The sequence below is a fragment of the Mustelus asterias genome, chromosome 2 (genome assembly GCF_964213995.1).
Source record: "Mustelus asterias chromosome 2, sMusAst1.hap1.1, whole genome shotgun sequence".
Taxonomy (NCBI): Eukaryota; Metazoa; Chordata; class Chondrichthyes; order Carcharhiniformes; family Triakidae; genus Mustelus; species Mustelus asterias.
Genome location: NC_135802.1, coordinates 87,502,869 through 87,515,902, shown reverse-complemented (window position 1 = coordinate 87,515,902; position 13,034 = coordinate 87,502,869). Strand labels below are relative to the sequence as shown.

General features: G+C 42.8%; 1 protein-coding gene across 6 annotated transcripts in view; it reads left to right on the top strand.

Annotated features, from left to right (window-relative positions):
• Positions 1–12,719, top strand: part of dgkb (diacylglycerol kinase, beta) — a 679,678-nt gene extending 666,959 nt beyond the window's left edge. For 4 of the 6 annotated variants that reach the window (XM_078228136.1, XM_078228146.1, XM_078228117.1 and 1 more), the window contains one exon: positions 11,782–11,877. In XM_078228136.1, coding sequence (XP_078084262.1) covers positions 11,782–11,877 — 96 coding nt within the window. Of the gene's footprint in view, positions 1–11,781 lie in introns of all 6 variants that reach the window. The other 2 variants (XM_078228107.1, XM_078228097.1) reach the window with 1 other exon arrangement.
• The last annotated feature ends 315 nt before the right edge of the window (positions 12,720–13,034 follow it).

Below are 13,034 nucleotides of genomic sequence, written 5' to 3'. Positions count from 1 at the left end.
CATGTTTCTGATGAGTGGCCATCCAGAACAAAGAAGCCCAATTGACCAGCACCCCATCTTCCAGCTTAAATGTTCACTCCCTGTACCATTGGTGCATTGTGGTTGAAGTGTGTACTATGTACAAAGTGCACTGCAGCAACTCACTATGGCTCCTGTGGCAGCACCTTCAAAACCTGTGACCTATACCACCTAGAAAGACAAGGGAAACAGATGCATAGGAACACCACATGTTCCCCTCCAAGTCACACACCATCCTTGGAATTATATTGCCATTCCTTCACTGTTGCTGGGAGAAAATCCTGGCACTCTCTAACAGCATTGTGTGTGTGCCTACACTACATGAACTGCAGCGGTTTAAGAAGGCGGCTAACCACCACCTTCTCAAGGGCAACCAGGGCTGCACAATGAATGTTGGCCTTGCCAGCGATGCTTACATCGCAGGAATGAATTTTAACAATATCTTCTGGTGCTGCGTTTGAACACTCCTCCAGTTCTGCATGAGAATAGTGTGCAGGGATGGTGTGTTACTCTGGAAGCCCTGACAACACTGGGCCCCTTCTCCACCCCCTCCCCCCATTCCAAATGGCAACACTCTGAGCTTCCATCTCTGCTGTGTGAATTGCCACTGAAGAAGGCAGTGTCCAAAGATTCCATCGTGGTGAGCACCGCAGTCCTGTTAATGAAGCTGACCTCTCATTTCATGTTAGATAGATTTGTCTACAATCTATGTGCAAAGACCTGATAGAAGCTAAAGCAGAACTATGATGCATCCTGGGCAGGTTAACTGGCCTAACATTTTCTAATGAATGACCATCAAGTTTGTTTGGTATCCTGGGCCTTCAACTGCCTTAGTTCCTGCGCCCTTGTGGCCGGTGAATCACTGGTGTGGACCTCACTTCTACTCTGTAGATAGGCACAGCGCCACGTACACAGGTACATGTTCAGCAAAGCTAAAGTCACATAGAGGTGTTGATGTTTTCAGCATGTGATATGGGTTAACTTGTGGTGTAAGGGGAGAACAGAGAGAAGTGGCTAGTGAAGGCATATGTAGTTTGTTGTTACAAGTATGTCAAAGACATAAGAGAAGAACAAGGGCATGTGATGTGAAGAATTCCTATACAGCACCAGGAATGGTTTGATCACGACAGTTGAACACTTTAATATTTTTTTTAGAATTTGCCCCTCCATATAAAAGACTATTCACTTTCACTGATGAAGAAACCCCACTCACTGGATACAAGTTTTTTTTCCAGCTTTATAGGAGTCGAATAGTTGCTTGTGAGCAATGCAAGCTTGCTTCCCTTTCTGTCTCTCATCTGTTCTTGATCCTTTCTCTGCGGTACACTTGTAAGAAATCCTCCACATCTAGCATATTGTTCTTAGTAATATTGCATCAAAAAATAGATGTCTTCAAAAAATCTATTTTGAACGCTGAACATGAAAGCAAATATGCCCTAAAAAGCTGCTTGCACTTCTGACAATGTGGATCCAGTTTGTTTTCCTTGATCCTTAGGGTTATGGTTGATCATTCTTGCTGTACAAATCAACAATAATCCCTTAAGGATTACACCCATCTCTTGTGCTTTTTCATCCTGTAGCTCTTTCTACACTTTGCTGAAAAGACAGCAGATTTGGAGAAGCATGTTCTTCTGCCAAGTGGCACAACACCAGATGGTACATGTGAACCAAGAAACATTTGAATTTACAGTATGCTGACAGCAGTTTTCTGTGCTACTCTGTTCGGCTTGAAAAATAAAGGTTCAATAATCCAGAATGTCACCTCACAAAGAATTTCAGGATAAATTCAACTTCCCCCGATACCTTAGTTATTAAAAAAAACATGTAACTGAGCTGTATAGGCTTGAAGACCCCAGATTTGAATCCAACGCATGCTGAGTTACGTGATTTCAGGTGAGTGTCTGCAAAGGTTTCCGCACCCCAAGACTAGATAAGGAAACATCAGTTAGGGATCCCACTCTTTATTGTTATCCATGTGAACAATGAAGGTGGAATTTAGCTCAAAAGTGATGCCCCCATATTTGAATACCTTGTCAACATACAGGGTGTTAGGATTCATATAAAGTATGGCCACATTGATGGCATATCAATGGCCGTTATGTGCCAATGGAATCTTGCCCCATCTGGAATCTATGCCTTCCGAAGAGATGGAGGGGAGAAAGTTGCCAAGGAAATTCAGGGAGCGTTTGTTTCTGACAGATCATTCAAAGTTCGATCATGTTTTGGTTTGCTGATATAAGTCTATTTTCCACATAATGGAATACATTAGTAAATACTGATCTTATCAGTATTTCTTCTCTAGTTAGTAACAGTGAAGAGTAGGCTGATGATTACTGTGTGATTGATATCTTTTGTTTGAATTAAGTCACCAAAGAAATATGTCGAATTGTATTTGAAACAGGCCCTCGTTGCTTCATTGGCTTAAGGCAAGATGTGACCTTTTTATTTAATAATGAGAATCATCTATTATCTAAAAACAGTTCCAATGGTCACAGAGAAAATGCCAGCTTTTAATTAGCTTAAAGCATAACAAGCCCTTAAAAATGTCTTGTTTGATTTAATTTTATGTTTGAGAAAATTGCAGATATAAAGTGTGAAGCACAGTATCACATACTAAAAGAGACATATGGATAGCTTTGGTGAAAAGCAATTATTAAAGAGCAAATACACTTAAACAAGATTTTATCTCATGCATGACCTATGTGAAGTGAAATATTAAAAATGAAACATCACATCTCCACATTGCAGTCTTTTTACACAGACTAAGTTAATTTAACTGATTAAGATGATAATTGCATTGAAACTGTTAATGTATTATAGTTCCGTACATTACTTTGTTTGAAATACCTGAACATTAAGTGGCAAGAAGATCTTCACTGAAGGTAACTTTGACAGAAGTAGATATTTTATGGTCTTAAACTTAGAGGTTGTTGTATCACAAACATATATGGAAAACATTGATGGGTTGTCATGCACACATTATTTATATAATCTTCAATTAACCAACTGTTGCTTGCCTTTAAGGTATGAAGTTTAAAATTTATTATTTTCTTTTTGCTAAATTGTCGTTCATTGCTTTTCAAAATTGGTTAAAACACCATTTAATCTGGTTTTGTGTTCCTAAATGCCATCTTCAAATCAAATTATTGCCACATAATGTTAGATGTTTGTAATATGTTGTGGCAACTCAATGGGCAATATGGGTTAGCAACTCTTCAGTCAACAGCTCCATGGACAGCACTACATGTCTGAAACATCTTCAGGAATAATAGTGCCAACATATAAAACATACCTACTTTTACCACTTTTAGTTTGCCATAATTGTTACTTCTTCCTCCAGAGTGGAGCAAACCATTGGTGCTAACTACTGTTCAAGAGATGAAGCAGATTGCCAGAACTTGTAATCCTAGGCTGCAGAAGGGGCCTTTTAAGTTGTTGTGTCCTCCCAAAAATTGGCCACTCTATGATAGCAATATCAGGGATCCTGGAGAGAAGTTTTAAATCATGAACAATGAGGACATGTAAATGTGAGGGTCAGACAAGCTAGCCAAACATAAAGCTATGCTTTATACTCCAATGTTGCTACAGTAGTGCTGTCACACCAAATGTTTGAATGCAAAAATGCACTGATCTAAAGTGTGTATAATAATTGACCTCCTCTTCTAGCACCTTCTGAGGCAAGTCTTTCAAGTTTGAAAGCATTTCGGTGTTCCAATGTATATACCACCGTATATATCTATTACTAATCTATATAATTAGATAAGTGAAACTTTCTATTTTTATGTGCTAACTGGTATAATCAATGTTAAATGTGCTCTCAATTTTTGGATACATAATTACATTGAGAAAAGATAAGCTATCCTGTATAAGGGATTTAAAAATCCATTTCAAGTCTTGTCATCTGTTTTTCTGTAGCAAGTAAGTATTATTTTAATTCATTTATGGGATTTGGGCATCGTTGGCTAGACCAGCATTTATTGCCCATCCCTAGTTGCCCTTGAGAGGTGGTGGTGAGCTGCCTTCTTGAATGGCTGCAGTCTCTGAGATGTAGCCACAACTATATGATGACATCAACAAGTTCCACCACACCATCAGAGTCACCATGGATTACTCTCCGGAATCGGATGCATTCTTGGACACACGCATCTCCATCAAGGACGGTCACCTCAGCACTTCACTGTACCGCAAGCCCATGGATAACCTCACAATGCTCCACTTCTCCAGCTTCCACCCTAAACACGTTAAATAAGCCATTCTCCGTAAACACAGGATCTGCTCAGATGAGGAGGATCACAACAGACACCTCCAGACGCTGAAAGACACCCTCATAAGAACAGGATATGGTGCTCGACTCATCGATCGACAGTTCCGACGCGCCACAGCGAAAAACCACACCGACCTCCTCAGAAGACAAACACGGGACACGGCAGACAGAGTACCCTTAGTCATCCAGTACTTCCCCAGAGGGGAGAAGCTACGACATCTTCTCCGGAGCCTTCAACATGTCATTGATGAAGACGAACATCTCGCCAAGGCCATTCCCACACCCCCACTTCTTGCCTTCAAACAACTGCACAACCTCAAACAGACCATTGTCCGCCGCAAACTACCCAGCCTTCAGGAGAACAGTGACCACGACACCACACCACCCTGCCACAGCAACCTCTGCAGGATGCCATCATCTCACGTGAGAACCCCATCCACCAGGTACACGGTACATACTCTTGCAACTCTGCCAATGTTGTCTACCTGATACGCTGCAGGAAAGGATGTCCCGAGGCATGGTACATTGGGGAGACCATGCAGAAACTACGACAACAGATGAATGAACACCGCTCGACAATCACCAGGCAGGAATGCTCTCTTCCTGTTGGGGAACACTTCAGCAGTCACGGGCATTCAGCCTCTGATCTTCGGGTTAGCGTTCTCCAAGGCGGCCTTCACAACACACAACAATGCAGAATTGCTGAGCAGAAACTGATAGCCAAGTTCTGCACACATGAGGATGGCCTCAACCGGGATCTTGGGTTCATGTCACGCTATCTGTAATCCCCACGACTTGCCTAGGCTTGCAAAATCTTATTAACTGTCCTTGCTGGAGACAATACACCTCTCTTTAACCTGTGTTTGGCCCTCTCTCCACTCACATTGTCTGTACCTTTAAGACTTGATTAGCTGTAAAGACTCGCATTCCAACCATTATTTTGTAAATTGAGTTTGTGTCTTTATATGCCCTGTTTGTGAACAGAACTCCCACTCACCTGATGAAGGAGCAGCGCTCTGAAACCTTGTGGCTTGTGCTATCAAATAAACCTGTTGGACTTTAACCTGGTGTTGCGAGACTTCTTAATGTAGCTACACCCACAGTGCTGATAGGGAGGAAATTCCAGGATCTTTACCCAATGACAGTGCAGAAATGGCGATATATTTCCAAGTCAGAATGGTGAGTGACTTGGAGGGTGGTATTGTTCCCAGCTATCTGCTGCTCTTATTTGTCTAGATGGTAATGTTTGTGGGATTGGAAGGTGCTGTCTCTCGGAGTCGTGGTGAGTTCCTGCAGTGAATTTTGTAGATCTAGTGGGGTGGCATGGTGGCACAGTGGTTAGCACTGCAGCTTCACAGTGCCAGGGACCCGGGTTCGATTCCGGCTTGGATCACTGTCTGTGTGGAGTTTGCACGTTCTCCCCATGTCTGTGTGGGTTTCCTCCGGGTGCTCCGGTTTCCTCCCACATTTTGAAAGACGTGCTGGTTAGGTGCATTGACCTGAACAAGTGCCGGACTATTTCGACTCGGTGAATTTCACAGTAGTTTCATTGCAGTGTTAATGTAAGCCTTACTTGTGACTTATAAATAAACTTTACTTTAGATGGTGCACACTGCTGTCACTGTTCATTGGTGGTGAAATGTTTAAATGTTTGTGGAAGGGGTAGCAATTAAGCAGGCTGCTTTGTCCTAGATGGTGTCAAGCTTCTTGAGTGTTGGAGTTACACTCATCCGAACTACACTCATCCAGGCAAGTGGTGAGTATTCCATTGACTTGTGCTTTGTAGATGATGGACAGACTTTGGGGAGTCAGGAGGTGAATTATTTACTGCAGGATTCCTAGCCTTTGACCTACTCTGGTCACCACAGCATTTATATGGCTAGTCCAGTTCAGTTTCCCTCCGTAATGGCATTGAATGTCAAGGGGAGATGGTTAGATTCTCTCTTGTGAGAGATCGTCATTGTCTGGCACGTATGGTACGAATGTTACTTGTCACTTGTTATCCCAAGCTTGGATATTGTCCAGGTCCTGCTGGGTTTGGACATGTACAACTTCAGTATCTGAGAAGTCACTGAACATTGTGCAGTCATCAGCGAACATCCCCACTTCTGACATTATGGTGGAAGGACGGTTATTGATGAAGGAGCTGAAGACAGTTGGGTCGAGGACACTACTCTGACAAACTCCTGCAGTGATGTCTTGGAGCTGAGATGATTGAGCTCCAAACACTGCAACCATCTTTCTTTGTGTCAGGTATGACTCCAACCAGTGGAAAATTTTCCCCCTAATTCCCATTGACTCCAGTTTTCCTAGGGCTCCTTGATGCCATACTTGGTCAAATGCTGCCTTGATGTAAAGGGTAGTCACTCTCACCTCATCTCTGGCATTCAGCTCTTTTGTCCATGTTTGAAACAAGTCAGGGGCTGCATGACTCTGGTAAACTGAGTGTCCGTGAGCAGGTTATTGCTGAGTAAGAGTCACACGATAGCACTGTCAATGACCCATCTCATCACTTTACTGATGGTTGAGAGCAGACTGATAGGGTGATAATTGGCTAGGTTGGATTTGTCCGGTTTCTTGTGTATAGGACATACCTGGGCAATTTTTTCACATTGCTAGGTAGGTGTTTTATTTGTACTGGAACAGATGGCTAGGGGTATGGAAGGTTCTGGAGCTCAAGTCTTCAGTTGTATTGCCGGGATATTGTCAGAGCTACAAAGGGTTGTGGACATAGCCCAGTCCATCACGTAAACTAGCCTCCCATCCATTGACTCCGTCTCCACTTCCTACTGCCTCAGAAAAGTAGCCAGCATAATCAAGAACCCCACACATCCTGGTAAGGATGACAGGTTTCATTCCCTAAAGGATATTAGTGAACCAGATGGATTTTTATGACAATCAATAATGATTTCAATGGACATCATTCCAGATTTTTTATTGAGTTGTTAAATTTCATTATCTGCCATGGTGGCATTTGAACCTGGGTCCCCAGAGAATTACCATGGGTCTCTGGATTACTAGTCAGGCGACAGTCCCACTGCGCCATTGCCTTCCTTGCATTGTATCTTTATGTGTTAAACATTGAGGGTGGTTTTTTCCGGCTGCACTCGCCCCAAGGCCAGAAAATTCTGCCCGAGGTCAACAGACCTTTGCATGGTCCATGTCCCGCCCACAACAATTCCCGTGGCAGGGATGGGAAAATTCCACCCTGAGGGTATCACATCTTTCAGCATGCAGACTCATCTGGAATCCTTGTATGTAAGATCACATGCCCTTAACAAAACTACCATTACTGTTGACTGTTCCAATAGCGGTTCAAAAACCCAATGAAAAGCAAAGAAAGGTTAACCTCTATGTTAATACATGTGGTCCACAAAGAATTGTGGGCAGAATTCTCCCAAGGCCCCACTGATGGGTTCAGTGGCGGGCAGGGGTAGAATTTGGTGGGAAGCCCAAAAATTGTTTTTATGCTGGCATGAATTTCCCATGTGACTTTCTGTTAGTGCCTGCCATGGCAGATCGGGAAACCCACTGGTGGTCCTGCTAATTGAGTGCTGATGAAGGCCTAATCGGAATCTTCCCCCTATTCTCTGCCAGTAGGAAAACACGTTGGTCCAGAACACGTCTGGAACGATGTGGCATGCGGGAGTCGGGACTCATCTGATGAATGCCTGGGGCTGCTTCTGGAATTGGGATGGAGGCCATTAGCAATTCCAGTGGGTGGGGGGAGAAGCTATAGGTGGATCTTCCAGATTTACTGTCATTGAGGAGGTCCATCTTCCAGCCTCAGAACATTCTTAGAGATAACCTTTTTTTGCAAGAGGTCCACCTTCTTTCTTCAATGGCGTATTAGTGATTTTGGGCACCTTTTAAATATGGCACCCAGATATGACAATCAGATGTGTACCATCAAGCCCGTCTTGCCATGGAATGTGGCACTAAATCTCCACCTCCATAAGTAATGAGGTCGGGAACGTAATATATGGCATGGTTTCCTGTCAGCCTCCACAGCGGGAAACACATCCTGTCCCTAACCCCGTCACAGGAACCAGTTTCAGATGGGAGAATTCCACTCTGCATATATTTATGGATGTCTAATAAATGAAGAAGAAAATATGCAAATCTAATAAAGTTCGGCACATTGTGCAACAGTTATATACTTTGCTGATTTGATCTCTCACTTTTACACAGGATTGTAGCCTCTTAAATTAGACTTTACTCTGTTCGAAAAAATTTAAATTTGAAGTGGAATGAGTGTTAAAACAGATGTGCAGCTGGAAAACGTTTGTAACAGGGAGCATCCCATAACCTTTAACCTAATTACATGCAAATATGAGTCTCGAGGGATGCCAAAATCTTATCCAAAAATTCAATGAGAGGACAGCACAAACGATGATGTGATAAGTATGCCAACACAATTAGATGTATCCATTGTGGACTGTTAGGGCAGTCACCCACTGACAAGTTTTCAGGCGGGGGTGGACTTGTAACATTTACCGGGCGGCGTTCCTGCTGGCCCCTGACCGCCCCGTAATTTTATGGGGGACAGCCTAGGCCAAGTTAATGGCTAATTAATGGCTGCTTGCAGCCTGGCTATAATATTTAGCCGGCAGGAGGAGTAAGTGGATCTGGAAGAAGCTTGGCAGATCTCTGTACTCAGGTAAAGGGGGGAGGCATCCTCATTACTTGGCTCCCTATTGTAATCAGCTTCCCCCCTCCCCCTCCCCCCCCAGCACTACCACCACCAATATCTAACCCCAGGGTACTCAATTCCTTGTTGGGCTCGCCATCATGATTGCCTCACCCCCCTACCCCCCGCCACCCCCCGCTCTCCCCACCACCCACAGGCCTCTACTGTAAGGCCCCTCACACTTACCTCCATCCTGGGCTTTAAGACTTTGAATCTGGGAGACTGCTTGTTGTCCCAGCCCTGACCACTGCAGCCACTGCTGGCCAACCAGAGTGAGGGGCAGAAACCCCATCTCCAGCCAATAAACTCTGCTCCAGGGAAGGAAACCCTGTCATCACAAAATTCTGCCCTTAACGTTTGTAAATGTACAGCTTTTTCGTATGTGCTTTCTCTCTAAGTTTTTAAATCATGAAGCAAGCACCATGGGAGAATTACAAAAGGTTGCTATTTCAATCTTCAAGTTGCTTCATAGCATACGAAGTGTCATTTTGTCAGTTGCTCAGTCTTTTCAGTTTTAAAAAAAGAGTAAGAAAGATAATGCTAGGGCAGGATCAGTGGGCATCATTATGGAAATGCGAGGATTAGTTCAGTAAAAGGCATCCTTTTCTTAGTATGTTGAATCCAAGGTAGAAGTTAAAATTGCATGATAGCATGAAGGTTCTCAGTGATCAAGAATAACTTGCATTTGTAGCCTAGATTAGAATATGTGTCTAAATAATATTTTTTGTCATTTGTAAATTCAAACTGGAATGTCCTCTCTGAGACATGAATCTAACGAAGTAAGAATACAACATAGGAATGAAATTTACAGCAATGACACTTACTCTAGGTGGGATGATGAAGGTAACCTTGCTGTTTAACCCTTCTTTCCAGTAATATAGAGATGTTACTATTTTCTCAGTGAAAGTTAATTTCAGAAATTTGGCACTTGCAGATCTAAGTTAGTTACTTCTGACCATATGGGCTGAATTTTACCACAACTTCAGGACCCGAATGCCGGGGGCAGACAGTGGGTCCCAAGCAGTGGGTCTCACTTGCCAGCAGTGGGACTGGCTCAGTGATTTTACCATTGGCTGCCCCTTAATTGGCCGCCTATGGACTTGCTGTCCAATTAAAGATGGCTGGCGAGCTCCTGACACGATCAACCCAATCAGTGGTCCGGCAGCTCTGAATCCTAAACAACGCTGCAGGGAGAGGTGGGCATTGCAGAGAGAGGTAGACACTGGAGGGAGAAGTGGTAACTGCAGAGAGAGGTAGACACTGGAGGGAGAGATGGGCACTGCTGAGGCAGGCAAGTGACCTCTGGGCACATCCAGAGAAATAGGGTAAAAGTAACAAAATTCGAGCAGCTAAGGATCAGAGGGGAAAGCCCTCCAGGTGCAGATCTTTGGAGTCATGGAGACCGCCATTCCTGCCCATGGACCCTCTTTTGGTCATGTAAACTCTGGTTCTAATGGTCCCTCTCAGGCTGCTGTCTCCTGTCATTGGCAAAACACCAGCAGCCCTGTACAATGAACCCTTTAAGCTTAGTAATGCCTTAACACTTTCATTTTGCAAATTGGCCTCCACGGGGTGGGCAACCAATCCGCCACCCAACCCATCACTCAGAAAATTTGTCAAGTGACATGATTGCGTCAGGAAGCTGTCCCAACACAGTTCCCCACTATCTTACTGGCCACTCTGCCTCCCAGCCCACCACCTACGGAGCAGTCAAATTCTGTATTATCTTTCTGAATTCTGGGCAGAAAATTGATATTTACCTACCCCCAACCAAAAGAAAAATTGCTTCATGGCAACTATGGAGCAATGAACGGAAATAATAATTGGGAGATGTATAAGAGGTGGCTGGATCTACACCATCAGTCACAGTCAGAATTACCCTCACTGAACAGGTCTGGTTCTCTTGGATTAAAATAGCCCACAACAAATCAGATTCTAAAGCTGACAGCATAATCTCCAGGCCCATGCCCATGTTGCTATCAAACTCGCAGCTAGGAGATGCGTGAGTGATCCAAGTTGACTCAGGCTCTGATTTCTCTCTTCTTTATTCTGTGAGCATCTCCTTAATTATCTCACCCTCATAACTGGAAGGAATTTGGGAAAATGGTCAGGCTATCATTTTTTGTGGTGGTGCAACTCTATCAGTACCTTTGGTGCAAAGATATTAGAAGCACTGTGTTGGGTCCATTCATTCATTTGAAGAGACGTGAGATTAGCACTGGTACGAGTTTCAAAATGGTTTTCTTTTATTGAAAAGAATTTTTAAAATTAACATGACAGAAGCAAAAAAAAAGTGAACTTGAAGACTGGCTTCTAAGCCAGTCCCTCTAATCTAAAACCTGAACTGAACTGAACACGCACACTCTAAAATCAAAAATATATTTCAACCCTTATCTTGTTATTGGAAGTGTTTTTTGAATGCAGTCTCCATCTAGAAAAACAATCCTTGCAGCTGCTGTTATGGGAAACTGTTGTTTGCCTGCATTGTATACCCTTCAGGAATGCAGTCTATTTTTAGCTAACCCGTCACGCCTTCTACATGTAGTTAAGCCAGCTACAATCATTAAGCTTAGCAGAGTTAGTTAACCCCCACAGTCCAGCATTTAAATGTAATTGTGCATAGGCAGAAATATCTTAAAATGAAATCTTTGCATAGACTGAAGCAAACAGCATCCTTCACATCGTTAAATAAACACGGAAAACTCATTGATTTTTCAAGTGCAGTGAGTTTGAATTGTTTGTATTGCAGTGCAGTAATTGCAATCATTTATATTTCTTTCATGGTTCACAATATTTTTGTTTCTCTTAGATTACAGTAAGCCACAAGAACCAGGCTCCAATGTTGAAGGCTCCACCTCCCAAGACTGGCTTTGTTTCTTCAATCATCAAACGAACCAGGAGCTAAGATACGAGGATAAGATGGGAGAGAGAAACTGTCATGTTGAGCAGTGCAGTTTTCTTTTTGAGTGAGAACAAGGAGAACATGGAAATTAAGAACAAGTTGCACTCTATAAGGGCCAGCTTTCAATTTTACCCTTCCTGTCAGGAATCGCGTCCAGCAGAAGTGAAAAGTGGAAATTCAGTCGTGCACTGGGCATGTTTTTCCTGACTTACAATAACAGTCAAAATTGAATGGAAAACACACCCAAAATTCCATTAGGCACCATTGACACGTCAGGCTTCCCCTAACTGCACAAAGCCAGAACAATTACCCCAGATTAAAATAGTGCAGACCATGCATTTGCACAGTTGCTATTACTGTGATCAAGTGTAAGAATTAAATCATAAAGGTTAACAGGCGCATGTAGCATTAGTCTTCAGTTTATGCATGACAAGCATTTATCTTTTATGGCATACGAGTTCAAATTGCATGAATTGCATTCAGGTTTAAGGGCAGGCCTCCATTCGCTGCTTTTATCTTTTGGTGATAATTGGGAAATTATTTTTGGCTCAAAGCCATTCACTTCAATAACAGCTATCCTGTGGTTAAGATGGAGGGCGAAGGTGATAGCAATTACTGTCATTAACTTTTAAAGTACAGCAAAGCCGCATAAAGCAACTGTGCTATATTAGTAACAAACTCGTATGAAATTCTTTGTCTGATATTTAAACTAAAGTGTGAGCTCATGTCTTCATTAGAATAAAAGATTTCATCTAATTACATTAAGGAATTTGTTGTTGGTACGACATCAACTAAACTTTTTAAACATTCTAGTATTTAATAAAGGTTGTGAAAATGAAATAATCACAAAATGTGATGGACAGTTCCTTTGAGTCACTTTGCCAGCCTTCTGCTTGTTCACTCCACTTCCGGGATTTCCTGCCAACAGTAATGGGGTAGGGGGAGTGGGCAATATCAGGGACTCTGTAGAATATCTTCTCCCGAATTTGCTGAAATACTATGCAAATGACAGAAATTCATCATCCAACATAATTACTGTCATTTGCACTGTAACAACGCTGGATGCCAGGGATGATATATTTCCAACTTTTTAGTACACGGTAGTGTTCAGTGGAATGGTTCATAAGAAAAGAGGGGAGCAAAGAATTGGTGCAACAAGA